This window comes from Lipotes vexillifer, unplaced genomic scaffold (genome assembly GCF_000442215.2).
Source record: "Lipotes vexillifer unplaced genomic scaffold, Lipotes_vexillifer_v1.1 scaffold2539, whole genome shotgun sequence".
In the NCBI taxonomy this organism is placed as follows: Eukaryota; Metazoa; Chordata; class Mammalia; order Artiodactyla; family Lipotidae; genus Lipotes; species Lipotes vexillifer.
This window is the reverse complement of record NW_006784858.1, coordinates 112,575-130,159: the sequence shown is the minus strand read 5'-3', so window position 1 is coordinate 130,159 and position 17,585 is coordinate 112,575. Positions and strand designations below refer to the sequence as shown.

The 17,585-nt window shown below is 38.5% G+C and overlaps 1 protein-coding gene across 1 annotated transcript in view; it reads left to right on the top strand.

The window, feature by feature from the left end:
- Window positions 1-3,185: 3,185 nt before the first annotated feature.
- FHIP1A (FHF complex subunit HOOK interacting protein 1A) overlaps window positions 3,186-17,585 on the top strand; it is a gene marked incomplete at its 5' end in the record, with an annotated part of 38,547 nt that continues 24,147 nt past the window's right edge. Inside the window, 2 exons of the mRNA XM_007457000.1 lie at window positions 3,186-3,353; window positions 12,032-12,111. Of these exons, the coding sequence (XP_007457062.1) occupies window positions 3,186-3,353; window positions 12,032-12,111 (248 nt within the window). The remainder of the gene's footprint in view (window positions 3,354-12,031; window positions 12,112-17,585) is intronic.

Below are 17,585 nucleotides of genomic sequence, written 5' to 3'. Positions count from 1 at the left end.
ATTCTAGAACTTGGGCTGACAAGTAAGCATGTGAAAGTGCCTAAACCGATATCCTGTTTGGGTTCATGGTTGTACCTCTCTTGTCAAGGATAATTATTTGTTTTTGGGAACCGAGTTTTCCTTAGGTCATTGCCTCCATTGCTGCCTACCTTTAAGAAGAAAGAACATTCCTAAGCTTTAGCATTCTTAAGCTTTATTATTGCATATTATGTGGTAGAACCTCATTTACCGTTTCTAGTAGAATTTCTATGTAAATTCGTAGCTACCTGCAGTTCTTTATAGAACAGGTCAATAAATATTGATAGTCAGCCATAAGGCAGAAGGTCCTCCTTACATCAACAGCCGACTGTCCTTCATAATTGGACCACGAGGAGGAGGTTGCTCGCCCGTTTTGCTGGTACTTGCTCTTTGGGGCGTCAGGGGAACCTGAGTTTTACAGTCTTCCCAGCAGAGCCGCCTTCCCATGGTGGTTCATCGTTAGCTTTCAAGTGATCACACTTAGGCTCTAGTCTCTTTCTCACTAAGGAGTTTACCTATTTGGAGGATTAGAGGAAGTTTCTGAGAAGTAAGGTAATGGGGCAGGAGAAGATTTTCTGGGATAAAAGGCTTCTAAGGGCTCTGAGAATATGGAGGAGGGAAGAGATGGATAGAGAATGGAACCAGATTTTCTTGGTTGGGGTATTAGTTTAAGATGAGTGTGATCTCAATTTGTAAAGACTTTGCAACTTGATGCTTAATAGAATTGGGCTTTTAATATTTATAGCATGTTATGTAAATGCCGACCCTCCAAGTGCTTTCTTAAATCCTCTTAGCTTATAAATGACAGCTTCGATTTCTTAAAAAAAAAAAAATTTTCATTTATCCAACTTAAGAGTAGTAAACAATAGATGCTTAATTCCCTTCTTTCATGCCAGGCCCTGAAGACTGAGATTTAGATTCTAAAGAGTTTATTGCTGTGCTTTTGAGCTTATTACGGTCATGCGTAACTTAAGGGGGGAAAAACTCATGCTGCATTACTGATGCAGAGGCAGCTCCTGGAATTCTGTGTGACGTGTCAGCTTAGCAGCACTCCATAGGTAAGTTGAAAAAACAGTATTGCAGGAACTACATGCAAGGCCCCTTTGGAATGATTAGTGCTAGTTTTTTTCTAGTGATCAGGATTGTTAGGGAATTAGAGTTTCGCCTAAAGGCTTTCCCCCTTAGCTCTACTGGTGACATCAGTTATTCTATAGGTCTTTATAAAGAAATATCCCCACTCACTGGGGCCTTCAGATCTCATGCAGAGAAGAGGGAAGAATTAAAAACTTAAGCTCAAGTCTGGCAAATGTAAATTGCTAGGTCCTTGGGGATTGTCATTTGTTCAGGAAACGCTTATTAAGTACCTTCTATGCGCTAGGCTCTTTGCATTGCGCTGGAGTAATAAAGAAAAAGTCACAGCTTGTGTCCCAGGACAGTATTACAAGTGCTGTGAGCCTGGGACTAGCGAACATGGGAAACACAGGATAGGAGCAGTTTGTTTCAGAAGCAGGGCAGCCCACGTGAAGCACTCTTCTCGAGGTAATTTATCTGCCATGTGGTTGATGCTTACCTATTTCCTTTGCTATATTTGGGCCACGGAGAGCCCTTTACAGTTGGCCAGATGACACAGGGGTGTGTTGAGGGCTCACAGGACTGGCTCTGAGCTGGGGAGCGAAGGGCTCGACGCAGTGCTCGGGCCGCTCTCGGTACTGCCAGGTGAGCTGTCCATAGATTCTGAGAGTGGATTCAGAGGTCCTATAGGGGCCGTGCTTAGAATAAAGAAAACAGACAGAACTGATTTGGTAATATCTTATCTATTTGAACTCATCTATCTAGAACATCCCTAAGAACCAAGAAATTCGTAAAAGTAATTTAAGCCTTTTTGCACAGATGCATCCACACAAGGCCTATCTACACTTATATAGCAGGTCTGGAGATCTGGTTTCTAAACCGATTTGTGGATTTTGAAGGCAGAAAAGGAGAAGAGGAATGTATTTTTAAAGGAATGGCCCAGTAACAGTATGATAAAGTGACAGTTAACACTTTTAAAGGGAGGAAGAAAGAAGATGGAATGCTGGAAAAGAAAAGATGTAATCACTCAACAATTATCACCATCTGTTTCATTTAGCATCAGGTGCATTAGACTCATGGCAGGGGAGACTTCTAAGCTTTCTAGGGTATAAGGTTGGAATCTGAAATTTTGAACTGTTTCCCTGGTGATTTCCACGTACCCCTGTTTGAGTCTATATTACAGATGGTAAGACAATAGATGACCCCTATGCTGCTTTTAGGAGGATGAAGAAACGTATATCAGCTCTTAAAATATTCCCAATAAAAAAGTGTAAAATTAAAATTTTGATGCTTTAAGGATCAAATCCTCAGCTCTTTGAAAAACTTGACTGTTCAGAGGGTTCTATTTCCTGAAAGATCAACGTTTTACTGCGTGGGAAAATCACACCGCATAGAAAATAGTAATCTCTATTATTAAAAAAAGTCACAGTTACTTCATAAGCAGTAAACTCTTACAGCACTTTATAAATAATACTTATATATATATATTATTCAGTTATAAAAATTTGGCTTACAACTTTCCAGAAACATATCTGAACATCTTGTGTTCAGCAGCATTTTGTGTCTGGACCTCTCATTTGCTATTTATTATATTATTATTTTGTTTGCTAGAGCATATATATAACCCAACTTCCTAGACAGAAAATATATTCTTATGTTCCTAGCTCCCTGTACATAGCAGGTCCCAGTAAAGGTTTATTGAATGACTAAAAATGAAACAAGTCGTACTGAGCTTTATAATTAATCCCTTACTGACCATGGAAATACTTTCTATTATCTTTTTTTCTCCTTTGTGATTACACGCTAAAATCTTGATGGTGTTCGAACTGCATCTGGTGATTAGAGTCGTTGGAACACTTGAATTGCTTCTTTCTGCCTTTGCTTTTCCCTTACTGAATTAAAGGGCGGAAGCAGCATGAGGTTTTATGGAATGTGAATAGGTTATGGGCTTCAGATGAAGCTCTGCAGTGTGTTCGTGTGGCAGGCGTGTTCTTGCCTTGATGGGTTCACTGAGGTGAGGCTGGGGGCCATTGAGGAGGCATGTATCAGAGCATTGAGGGGATGCTCACCTGTGTTCACTCTGTCATTGGTCCCAGGTGACTGTGGAGGAGGTCATGACCACAACTGCATATCTGGACCTTTTTCTGCGTAGCATCTCTGAGCCAGCACTACTTGAGATCTTCCTCCGTTTTATCCTGTTGCACCAGCATGAGAACGTCCACATCCTAGATACTCTCACGAGCCGAATCAACACCCCATTTCGGGTAAGGAAGGCCCCAGAGGAAGGGAATTTATAGCTCAGGACAGATTTCAGGAGAGTGTGTTTTTGGAATAAAATTATGAATATTCTGTTTTCTTTCAGCCCTTACTTTTCTATTTGGGAAGAGATGAACTAGATAATTTGTTTTGCTATCAGGAGCCCTTCTGTCAGGGAGGTGGGAGTTACTGCCTTTCATAGGACAATTTTTCTCAATTTGTCTGGGTTGGCACTTTCTTCTGTAGAACCAGCAGAATGTGCTTCTGAGGAGACAAGGTACAGGGGGACACATGGGCTTAATTAAGTTCAGGTAAAGCCAGGGAACAAAAGTGTATCAAGTCTGGGTATTTAGAGATCATATTTCTGTCCATAAGTGTTTTGAAATGCAAGTCTGGGCAGTTGTGAATTTAGGTAGTCATTCTTTAGTTTGGTGCTCTGATTAACTTTGAAAATCCTCTTATACCATTAGTGTAATCCTTTGCAACCCTCTCTCCAAAGGCTGTCTATTTAAGTGCAATTATTGTTTTAAAAGCAAAGGTATATTTGAAGAAAATGAAAACACTAATTTGTAAAGATACATGCATTCTAATGTTCATAGCAGCATTATTTACAATAGCGAGGATATGGAAGCAACCTAAGTGTCCATCAACAGATGAATGGATAAAGATGTGGTATAAATATACAATGGACTATTACTCAGCCATAGAAAAAATGAAATTCTGCTATTTGCAACAGCATGGGTGGAACCAGAGGGCATCATGCTGAGTGAAATAAGTCAGACAGAGAAGGACAAATATTGTGTGTTATCACTTACATGTGGAATCTAAGAAATAAAACGAACGAATGAATTTAACAAAACAGAAACAGATGTAGAGGACAAGCTGGTGGTTACCAGTGGGGAGAGGAAAAGGGGAGGGGCAAGATAGGGGTAGGAGATTAAGAGGTACACACTACTATTTATGAAATAAATAAGCTACAAGGATACATTGTACAGCACAGGGAATATAGCCAATATTTTATAATAACTTTAAATGGAGTATAATCTGTAAAACTATTGAATCACTATGTTGTACACTTGAAACTAATATAATATTGTAAATCAACTATACTTCAGAAAAAAGCTCCATTAAAAATGCAAAAAAAGGTAAAGGAATAATTAACAGTGTTATTGTTTGTAACATATGTAGATGTAATGTGTATAACAGTAATAGCACAAAGGGGGGTAAGAAGGAATAGAGCTATATAAGAGTAACATTTCTGTATTTCACTAAAATTAATTTAGTATAAATCTGAAGTAGAGTCTGATAAATTAAGAGGTATATGGTAAGGTCTAGAGCAACCACTAGTAACTCAGAAGAATAGTAAAAAAATATCATTAAAGGAATTAAAATGTTACTATGGGGGAAATATTCACTTAATGTAAAAGAAGACAGTAAAATAGGAATAGAGGAACAAAAAGACATCAGACATATAGAAAACAAAAAGTAAAAGGGCAGATATAAATCCAACTATAATGATAATATTAAATGTAAATAGATTAAAAATTCAATCAAAAGGCAGAGATTGTCAGACTAGATAAAAAACAAGATCCAACTATTTGCTGCCAACTGGAGATACACTTTAGATTCAAAGATAACAGTAGATTGAAAGTTAACGGATAGAAAAAATAGGTTACGCAAGCAGCAACCAAAACAAAGCTGGAGTGGCTATACTAATAAGCCACAGATTAGACTTTAAAACAAGAAATGTTACTAGAGAGAAAGAGGGACATTTTATAATGATAAAGGAAAGGTATAACAATTATAAATATATATGCATCTAAAAACAGAGTCCCAAAATTTATGAAGCAAAAGCTGATGGAATTTAAGGGAGAAATAGAAGATACAACAATAGTTGTGGGATATTTCAACATCATACTTTTTTATGATAGATAGAACAAGTAGGCAGAAGATGAATAAGGAAATAGGAGACTTGAACAATGCTATAAACCAACTAGACCTAGCGCAGGCATGTATAGAACACTCCACCCAACAGCAGCAGAATGTACGTTCTCTTCAAGTGCACATGGAATGAACACTGTCCAAGATGGACCATGTGATAATCACTTTCAATGAATTTAAAGCGATTGAAATTATACCAAGTATGTTCCCTGGCCACAATGGATTGAAATTAAAAGTTATTGACAGAAAGAAAATTCACAAATATGTGGAAATTAAACAGTACTCCTAAGTAACCAGTAGGTCAAAGAAGAAATCACAAGGGAAATGAGAATGTACTTTGAGATAAATAAGAATGAAGATACAACATACCAAAACTGCCAAGAGGGAAATATATAGCTGTAAACACCTACGTTAAAAAAGAAGAAAAATCTCAAATCGGTAACCTAACCTTCTACTTCAAGACACTGGAAAAAGAAGAGCAAACTCAAACCAAGCAGAAGGAAGGAAATAATAAGGATTAGAACAGAAATTAAGGAAATGAAGACTAGAAAAACAACAAAATCAATAGAAAATCACCGAAACCAAAAGTTGGTTCTTTGACCCTCTTACACTGTTGATGGGAATGTAAATTGGTGCAGCCACTGTGGAAAACACTATGGAGATTTCTCAAGAAAACTAAAGATAGAACTACCATATGACCCAGCAATTCCACTCCTGAGTATATATTCGAAAAAAACAGAAACATTAATTCGAAAAGATACATGCACTCCAATGTTCATAGCAGCATTATTTACATTTGCCAAGGTATGGAAGCAACCAAAGTATCCACCAACAGATGAATGTTTAAAGAAGATGTGGTATATATATATATTCAATGGAATACTAGTCAGCCATAAGAAAGGATGAAATTTTGCCATTTCAAAATTTGGATGGACTTAGAGGGCATTATGCTAAGTGAAATAAGTCAGACAGAGAAAGACAAATACTGTCTTAATATTACTTATATGGGGAATCTAGAAAATACAACAAACTAGTGAATAAAACAGAAAAGAAGCAGACTCACAGATATAGAGAACAAACGTGGTTACCAGTGGGGAGAGGGAAGGAAGGAAGGGCAATATAGGGGTGGGGGGAAAAGGGATATTATGGGATTGTATGGAATCAATGTGTGTGAAACTTTTGAAAATTATAAAGTACTATAGAATTTAAAGAATCTTTCATTCAATAAAAACAAACCAAAAAACCTCATTAAAAAGTTGGTTCTTTGAAAAAGTTGACAAAATTGACAAACTTTTAGATTACTAAGAAAAAAAGTGAGAAGAGTCAAATTAGTAAAATCTAGAATGAAAGAGGGGGTGTTACTGTTTGTTGACCTTATAGAACTAAAAAGGATTATATCCATTGTACCCATAGGAAGACTTGGACCAGACATTGAGAACTACTATTGCAGCCTCTGCCTAGTGGAATGATGCCTTGTCAGAGTTTATAATGAGATACAATGTTCATACAGAGCAAAACTGTATAAAGCCTAAATATACAGTTTAATTGTAAAGAAAACAACATGTCATCATCATTCAGGGGAGAATGAAACATTGCCAACACCTCATAAGCCCCTCGGTAGCCCTCTCTGATTACAACCTTCTCTCTCTCCTGCAGAAATAACCATGATTCTGATTTTTGTAATAAATATGCCTTCTCTTTTCTTCATAGTTAATGACATCTGTATGCATTGATAGAAAACGTAGTTAATAAATAAATAAATAGGATTATAAGGGAATACTGTGAACAACTGCATGCCAAAATATTGGATAAATTAGATGAAACAGGCAGGCTGTCTATTTAAGTGCAATTATTGTTTTAAAAGCAAAGGTATATTTGAAGAAAATGAAAACACTAATTTGTAAAGATACATGCATTCTAATGTTCATAGCAGCATTATTTACAATAGCGAGGATATGGAAGCAACCTAAGTGTCCATCAACAGATGAATGGATAAAGATGTGGTATAAATATACAATGGACTATTACTCAGCCATAGAAAAAATGAAATTCTGCTATTTGCAACAGCATGGGTGGAACCAGAGGGCATCATGCTGAGTGAAATAAGTCAGACAGAGAAGGACAAATATTGTGTGTTATCACTTACATGTGGAATCTAAGAAATAAAACGAACGAATGAATTTAACAAAACAGAAACAGATGTAGAGGACAAGCTGGTGGTTACCAGTGGGGAGAGGAAAAGGGGAGGGGCAAGATAGGGGTAGGAGATTAAGAGGTACACACTACTATTTATGAAATAAATAAGCTACAAGGATACATTGTACAGCACAGGGAATATAGCCAATATTTTATAATAACTTTAAATGGAGTATAATCTGTAAAACTATTGAATCACTATGTTGTACACTTGAAACTAATATAATATTGTAAATCAACTATACTTCAGAAAAAAGCTCCATTAAAAATGCAAAAAAAGGTAAAGGAATAATTAACAGTGTTATTGTTTGTAACATATGTAGATGTAATGTGTATAACAGTAATAGCACAAAGGGGGGTAAGAAGGAATAGAGCTATATAAGAGTAACATTTCTGTATTTCACTAAAATTAATTTAGTATAAATCTGAAGTAGAGTCTGATAAATTAAGAGGTATATGGTAAGGTCTAGAGCAACCACTAGTAACTCAGAAGAATAGTAAAAAAATATCATTAAAGGAATTAAAATGTTACTATGGGGGAAATATTCACTTAATGTAAAAGAAGACAGTAAAATAGGAATAGAGGAACAAAAAGACATCAGACATATAGAAAACAAAAAGTAAAAGGGCAGATATAAATCCAACTATAATGATAATATTAAATGTAAATAGATTAAAAATTCAATCAAAAGGCAGAGATTGTCAGACTAGATAAAAAACAAGATCCAACTATTTGCTGCCAACTGGAGATACACTTTAGATTCAAAGATAACAGTAGATTGAAAGTTAACGGATAGAAAAAATAGGTTACGCAAGCAGCAACCAAAACAAAGCTGGAGTGGCTATACTAATAAGCCACAGATTAGACTTTAAAACAAGAAATGTTACTAGAGAGAAAGAGGGACATTTTATAATGATAAAGGAAAGGTATAACAATTATAAATATATATGCATCTAAAAACAGAGTCCCAAAATTTATGAAGCAAAAGCTGATGGAATTTAAGGGAGAAATAGAAGATACAACAATAGTTGTGGGATATTTCAACATCATACTTTTTTATGATAGATAGAACAAGTAGGCAGAAGATGAATAAGGAAATAGGAGACTTGAACAATGCTATAAACCAACTAGACCTAGCGCAGGCATGTATAGAACACTCCACCCAACAGCAGCAGAATGTACGTTCTCTTCAAGTGCACATGGAATGAACACTGTCCAAGATGGACCATGTGATAATCACTTTCAATGAATTTAAAGCGATTGAAATTATACCAAGTATGTTCCCTGGCCACAATGGATTGAAATTAAAAGTTATTGACAGAAAGAAAATTCACAAATATGTGGAAATTAAACAGTACTCCTAAGTAACCAGTAGGTCAAAGAAGAAATCACAAGGGAAATGAGAATGTACTTTGAGATAAATAAGAATGAAGATACAACATACCAAAACTGCCAAGAGGGAAATATATAGCTGTAAACACCTACGTTAAAAAAGAAGAAAAATCTCAAATCGGTAACCTAACCTTCTACTTCAAGACACTGGAAAAAGAAGAGCAAACTCAAACCAAGCAGAAGGAAGGAAATAATAAGGATTAGAACAGAAATTAAGGAAATGAAGACTAGAAAAACAACAAAATCAATAGAAAATCACCGAAACCAAAAGTTGGTTCTTTGACCCTCTTACACTGTTGATGGGAATGTAAATTGGTGCAGCCACTGTGGAAAACACTATGGAGATTTCTCAAGAAAACTAAAGATAGAACTACCATATGACCCAGCAATTCCACTCCTGAGTATATATTCGAAAAAAACAGAAACATTAATTCGAAAAGATACATGCACTCCAATGTTCATAGCAGCATTATTTACATTTGCCAAGGTATGGAAGCAACCAAAGTATCCACCAACAGATGAATGTTTAAAGAAGATGTGGTATATATATATATTCAATGGAATACTAGTCAGCCATAAGAAAGGATGAAATTTTGCCATTTCAAAATTTGGATGGACTTAGAGGGCATTATGCTAAGTGAAATAAGTCAGACAGAGAAAGACAAATACTGTCTTAATATTACTTATATGGGGAATCTAGAAAATACAACAAACTAGTGAATAAAACAGAAAAGAAGCAGACTCACAGATATAGAGAACAAACGTGGTTACCAGTGGGGAGAGGGAAGGAAGGAAGGGCAATATAGGGGTGGGGGGAAAAGGGATATTATGGGATTGTATGGAATCAATGTGTGTGAAACTTTTGAAAATTATAAAGTACTATAGAATTTAAAGAATCTTTCATTCAATAAAAACAAACCAAAAAACCTCATTAAAAAGTTGGTTCTTTGAAAAAGTTGACAAAATTGACAAACTTTTAGATTACTAAGAAAAAAAGTGAGAAGAGTCAAATTAGTAAAATCTAGAATGAAAGAGGGGGTGTTACTGTTTGTTGACCTTATAGAACTAAAAAGGATTATATCCATTGTACCCATAGGAAGACTTGGACCAGACATTGAGAACTACTATTGCAGCCTCTGCCTAGTGGAATGATGCCTTGTCAGAGTTTATAATGAGATACAATGTTCATACAGAGCAAAACTGTATAAAGCCTAAATATACAGTTTAATTGTAAAGAAAACAACATGTCATCATCATTCAGGGGAGAATGAAACATTGCCAACACCTCATAAGCCCCTCGGTAGCCCTCTCTGATTACAACCTTCTCTCTCTCCTGCAGAAATAACCATGATTCTGATTTTTGTAATAAATATGCCTTCTCTTTTCTTCATAGTTAATGACATCTGTATGCATTGATAGAAAACGTAGTTAATAAATAAATAAATAGGATTATAAGGGAATACTGTGAACAACTGCATGCCAAAATATTGGATAAATTAGATGAAACAGGCAAATTCTAGAAAGACACAAACTTTTTTTTTTCATAGTTACTAAAATTTTACTTTTTTTTTTTTTACATCTTTATTGGAGTATAATTGCTTTACAATGGTGTGTTAGTTTCTGCTTTATAACAAAGTGAATCAGTCATACCTATAAATATATCCCCATATCCCCTCCCTCTTGTGTCTCCCTCCCATACTCCCTATCCCACCCCTCTAGGTGGTCACAAAGCACCGAGCTGATCTCCCTGTGCTATGCGGCTCCTTCCCACTAGCTATCTGCCTTACGTTTGGTAGTGTATATATGTCCATGCCTCTCTCTCGCTTTGTCACAGCTTACCCTTCCCCCTCCCCATATCCTCAAGTCCATTCTCTAGTAGGTCTGTGTCTTTACTCCTGTGAAAGACACAAACTTCTGAAACTGATTCAAGAAGAAATCTAAAATCTGTAAAAAAGTAAAAACTTTGGTGTTTCAAAGGACACCATTAAGAAATTGAAAAAACAGCTGACAAAATAAGAAGAAATCTTTGCAAATCATGTGTCTGAAAAGATACTTGTATGTAGAATAATGAACTCCCTGGACTCAGTAATAAAAAGACAGGTACAGGGTGCTGAGCACCCTTGACAGTGATTTGCCCAGGTCACTATGGCAACATATAGAGAGGACTCGGACTGGGGAAAGGGGGTGTTGAGTGGTAATCCTGGGAGAAAGAGAAGAAAGATTTCCTAGGAGAGGTGATGCCTACAGTCAGTCTTTGAGAATAAGTAGGGTTATCCTGCAGAGGAGACAGAGGAAGACATTCCAGACAGAGGAACAGCATGTGCAAAGGCGTGGAAGGAACGGAATGAAATATTTGCTTCTTCCTAACTGTAAGGTGTGACCTGCCCTGAGCACAAGAGATGTTTTGGGGCACGCCAAGTACAGCGCTTTCTCTACAGCACCGTTACGGACTTCATTGACCAGCTTGCAAACCTGTCCTGCCTAGAACACAGGCTAGCCCTTATTCTCCTATACAAAGAATGAGAGCCTAAATTACTTAAGTGGCCTGATGGAACAGCAAAAGCTTACTCCCAAAAGGCACGGTGATTTTATATTGCACCTTTGGGAACCTTCTCTGTTGGACAGTTTATCTTTCCTTTTTGGAAATCAGAGATTGCAAGAAATCTTGTTTTTTAATGAACATCCTAGGAAAGTATATCATCATCCCTCAGCACTATGGGAAATGGAACCCAGGAGAATGTTTTCCCCAAAGCCAAGAGATAAGGCAAGAAGAGCTGAGGCTTAGGGCTGAGGACTCTGGAGAGAAAGAGATGGCTGGGGTATATGCAATTTTCTGTTAGCCCTGTCTTGCAAATAACCAGTGTCGTATTTGAAAATAACTAGGAAAACAAATGACATAAATAGGAGATGGTGTGTGTGTGTGTGTGTGTGTGTGTGTGTGTTGGGGAGTTGTAGGGGACATATTTATCTGGATCTTTACAAGTTGGAAATGTGAGCACAGGCATTTTATTAGGAGGGTAATTCTACATTTTTCTTAATCAAAACTGCTAAAAAAGAAAAAGGTCATTTTATTTTGTAATTCTGATTTATTTGCCATCTGTGTGAAGCAGAGCTGTCCTTCCAATATCTGAAATAGATATTTTTCTTGCTTCCCAGCTTTGTGTGGTGTCCCTGGCATTATTTAGAACTCTCATCGGTTTACATTGTGAAGATGTGATGTTACAACTAATTCTAAGGTGAGTTGCCATCTTTTGTTCCCTTTAAAGGAAAGCTCTACACTATCGCTATTACATTTTTCTTTGGTAATATAAGTGAAGTAAAGGCCATGCTTCTAAGAAAGAAAATCATCGAGCAAATCAATTTAATTTCTGCATTATTTCCCAAGGTTAATTTTCGTTTTACTGTTAACAGTTTTTAGGGGGCCAAATGCATTAGATTATACATGTGCTCCTGGAAAGAATACGTAGAATGTTTGGAAACTTTCAGAAATATTATGAACGCTCTTCTGGTCCGTAGCTGCATGTCTTTCTCCTGAAGTACATTTTTAGGGGACTCGTTTTTGAAAACAACTTTTCTAAATATTAAATGCTGTTGATGTATAATTTCTATGACTCTTGCTTTAGAAATGGAACAGTGCTCACTGTCTGACCTGTGAGTATGTTTCAATTAAATTCAGTAAATATTTAATGAGTACTTTCTGTGTACAATTCAGAAGGGAATAAGGCATGGAGGGGACGAACTGAAAAGGACATACATGTATACAAGGCGGAAAAGGTATGTCCTTCATACGTCCAGGTGGGAAAGATTTCATGAAGGGACTGGTATCTGAAGACAGGCGTCAGGAGTCAACGTGGACTGCTGTTAAGACGACATTAGTTTGGTCATTTGGCAGGAAACTCAGGAACACCCAGCCCTGCCTTGCCCCTGCCTCTGCTCCTCAGGGTCCCTGAGAGAAGCATCTCTTTTGTGAAGGAGGAGAGGTGAGGGCTTGTGCTTCCTCACTCCCCTCTGGTGGTGTGGAAGCAAAAGGGAACGAGCCAACCAGGTCCTCGGGCATGCCCTCCACCTCCTCATTCCTTAGACCCTGTTTCTGACCGCTCCTCGGGCAGAAGAAGGGCAGAAGGAGCTGAGGGCGGCGCAAGAGGGAGGAGACCCGGCTTGCCCCTGGTCCCCACTGGGGTTTAGACATGACGTGAGCAGAATTACTGAGGAGCTGGCATCCCAAGAGGATGTCCAGCATTCCCACAGAAGTGGCTGTGGAAAAGTAAGGGGGTGATGACGTGCGATCTTGGGAACAGCGGCAGAGACATCCCCCAGGATCTCGTGAGAAACACGCGTTCTTGGCCATCTTCCAGATGTGCTGAATCAGAAACTCTGGTGGTGGGTGGGGCCTGGCAGGCTGTGCTTTGAACAAACTCTCCAGCGGATTCTGACGCGAGGCTAAGTTTGAGAACCACTGGTTTGAGGAAGGCTGCAGTGTAGACGTGGTGTCCTGCAAAAGGGAGCGATGCAGATACCACAGGGGGCTGGTGGGTGGAACGACGGTGGCCTTACGGAGTCACTCTTTTATGGGAGAGTATCACCTATTAATTTTTTTAGTTTAAAGAGAGCTTTTGGACTTTTTAGGGGTTTAGATCAGGTCATCAGTAACTAACCTTAGGGCATTAGCAAAGAATAAATCCGCTCATAAAGAAACACCCAGGGGAGTCCGGGAGAGCATTAGTTATCTGTCCTAAAAGGATTACATTTGCTTCCCATCGAGTCTCTACTGATTTGACAGTGCATTAGCAGGCCTGAATGAAATCCATCAGAGCAACTCATTATAGCCTTTTTTACTGCCCCAAACCAGACTTTGCCTGCAACAAGGGTAAATTCTGATTATATTTAAATGTTAGATTCTTGAGTGCTGCTTCTTTAACGGCATGGAAAGCATCTGTCTTTCTCAGTGGACCTGGAAGGCTGGCCCGGCATCCCAGCTCTGGGTCACCAGGGGAGACTGAGCCCAGGGGGTGGACACTTCTGTTCAGTGGCCTTTGTCTACTCCTTGGGTGGCACTTGTTGTAAAACTGTCCTCAGAAGTTGTACAGGTCAAAGCACCTTTTGAGACCCAGACCTGTGCCTTATGAAGGTGAAGAAATCAGCTCGTGATTGAAATACTTTAGGCATCCAAGTCAGGGCTGTGACTTCCAGGGCGAGTAAGGACCCATCATTTCCCAGGAAAGTGCCTGAAGGGCACGTGGTCGCAGGTTCTGAATGGAGTCATGGCAAGAGTGCTGCCCGTAACCATGGGTCCAGCACTCTGAGCCTGAGTTTCTTCTCTGTTTCCTTAATGAGGATGATGGTGAGACCATAATAATAGTAGTTGTCCTTTATTTAATACTTTCTGTATTTCTAATTCTGTCGCGCCGCCTGGGGGAATCTGAGAAAAGCGAGTGGGGGTGGTGGTGGATGCAGAGGTCAGAGGTTGGCACACGGTAGACGCGCAGGAAGCCTCTGCTTCCTGGTCTCTGTCCTCTGAACTGCTGATTGCCCCGCACATTTAACAAGTGTTTTCAATTGTAGTAAAATACGCAGAACCTACAATTTACCATCTTAACCGTACAGTTCAGTGGTATTAAATGCATTCACAGTATTGTACAACCGTTGCCACCATCCATCTCCAGAACTGCTCTCACCTTGTAAAACAAACCCTCTGCACGCTTTAAACCCTAACTCCCCGTTTCTCCCCTCCCCCAGCCCCTGGCAGCCACCATCCATCTCCAGAACTGCTCTCACCTTGTAAAACAAACCCTCTGCACGCTTTAAACCCTAACTCCCCGTTTCTCCCCTCCCCCAGCCCCTGGCAGCCACCATCCTACTTTCTGTCTCTGTTCTAGGTATCTCATGTAAGTTGCCTCATACAGTATTTGTCTTTTTGTGCCTGACTTATTTCACTTAGCACAGTGTCTGCAAGGTAGGTTCATATTGCAGCAGGTGTCAGAATTCCCTTCCTTTTTAAGGCTGAATAATGTTACATTATTTATACTACATTTTGTTTACCCATTTGTCTGCCGATGGACACTTTGAAATATTTATTTATTTATTTATTTGGCTGTGCCGGATTTTAGTTGTGGCATGTGGAATCTTCGTTGTAGCATGCGGGATCTTTAGTTGCAGCATATGTGATCTAGTTGCCTGACCAGGGATCGAACCTAGGCCCCCTGCATTGGGAGCATGGAATCTTAGCCACTGGACACTTGGATTGCTTACCATTTTGGCTGTTGTGAATAACACTGCTATGAACATGGGGGTATCTCTCTTCTAGACCCTGCTTTCACTTCTTTTGTGTATATATCCAGAAGTGGAATTGCTGGATCATATGGTTATTCTGTTTAAATTTTTTTGTTGTTTTCCATAACAGCTGCACATTTTACATGCCCACCAACAGTGCACAGGGTTCCACTTTCTCCACATCCTCTCCAGTACTTGTTACTTTCTGTTAAAATAAAAATGGCATTTTGATAATCAAGCAAAAATGACAGGCAGATTTGAAGACCAACTGGGGTTTTTAGAAGTAAAAACTGTAATTATTAAAATGAAAAACTGAGTGTTTGGTATAAATAGCATTTAAGATACAGATTAAGAGAGGATTAATGAACTAGAAGAAAGATTGAAGAAGTTACTCCTAAATTTGCAGCAGAAAGGCATAATGAGATTTAAAAATATGAGAACAAGGCTATGAACAATGGTGGCTGGAGTGATGGGGTGTAACGAATCCAGTTGGGACCCCTTGACCTATTCTGGTTTTGGAATTTGCTATCCCGTAAGGTTTTGGGGAGGATCAACTGTGGTGATATCTGTGAAAATGTTTTGAAACACTATAAAGCACTACACAAATTTAAGGGAGGGGAATTTTCTAGAAAATACATTTTAAACTACAGTAGAACCCCCTTACCCACGATTTTACTTTCTGAGGTTTCAGTTACCCAAGGTCAACTGCGGTCCAAAAATATTAAATGGAAAATTCCAGAAATAAGCAGTTCATAGGTTCTAAATTGTGCGCTGTTCTGAGTATTGTGATGGAATCTCACGCTGTCCCACCCAGGATCCCTAGCCATTGACATCGTCTGCCCCTGGTATCCAGCCATCAACATCCTCATGGCTCAGTGATCCAGGATCACCTTAAGTAGATGGTCCTCCTTTATATGTTAGAAGGTCGATAGCAGCCTGCGTCACAAGCCCTACATTTTTCACCTCACTTCATCTCATCCCATAGGCATTTTGTCATCTCACATCATCACAAGAAGAAGGGTGAGTACAGCACAATAAGGTATTTTGAGAGACAGAGAGACCACATTCACATAACTTTTATTACAGTGTATTATTATAGTTGTTCTATTTTATTACTAGCTATTGTTGTTAATCTCTTACTGAGCCTAATCTATAAATTAAACTTTATCATAGGTATGTATGTATAGGAAAAAAACATAGTATGTATATAGGGTTCAGTACTACCCGTGGTTTCAGGCATCACGGGGGGTCTTGGAATGTATCCTCCATAGATAAGGGCGGGGGGTTACTGTAATGAAAACAATGTCTTTTCTGATTTAGAATCTGTACCAAAAGCAAGGACAATGAAAAATCCTTATTTTTCTAGTCATTTAAACTTTAAGGGACCTAAAAAATAGATTTATAACCTGTCCTTTTTGTTGTTGCCGCTGTAGTCATTTGAATATACATGATAAACTTGTAGATCTGAGAGGCAATAGAGCAGTGAAGATTATGTGAATCCTTTTAATGAAGTTATTTGTTCCATGATAAATAAACTGCATCAATTTTTGTTGCAACCCAAATACTCTTAATTATTGACATTTCAAAGTGATAATCCATTTGTAACTGATCTGTTTATTTCCTTTAGCAAAATATTAGAAAAGTAAGTTGAAATAAGGTCCCCCAAAAGAGAGGCTATTTAAGGGAGCAGAAAACCAAGGAGAAATTGCCCACCTCCAGGGATGTGACCTCTGATAGGCCTAAGGCAGAGGCAGGAAATGCTGACAAGCAGTGAAGTGACAGATCAACTACATGTTCTTGGCACTTCCCAGTTTAGGCAACATTTAATTGCTTAATACCCTGAATGCCATTTCTGAATATTCTGGTTGGGGTGTTCCTTTCAGAAGTGCTGGTCATTTGCCAGGTTTATGAACTGCTTTGCCTGTTGTGTTCAGATAGAGGCTGTTTTGCTGGAAGAGAAGCTGCCTGTTCTCTTCAGGAGCATTCCCATCTTATGTGGGCATTGGGTGTCTGGAGGAGAGGGGACAAAAAAATGCCAGTCTAGGGTAAGGTGAATAGGAGAAACACAGCCAGAATGTCTCTGAAAAACAAACGAGCCTTTTGAAATTCACTAACGTTGCTTTTAAGATTTTTGCCTGTTGGTACATTACTGAGGTTATCATCGTCTCTTAAGAAGCACCTTGCTTACTTCATCATACTTCACTGCTTTGTTTTGTTTTGTCTTTATTGTCAGTGTAGCAGTAGGCAACTTGTGTCCTTTGTTATTGATTATCACTGAATTGTTTCAGAAGTGATAATGATTTATTTTAATGAGTAATATCCAATAAAAATAGAAAATGGACCCAGGGTTGCAGAGGGTTGGGGAAATAATGAAAAAAGGGAGGACAATGTGGGGAATATATTTTTCCTGCTGTATTGGGATGGCTTTGAGTAATCTGAG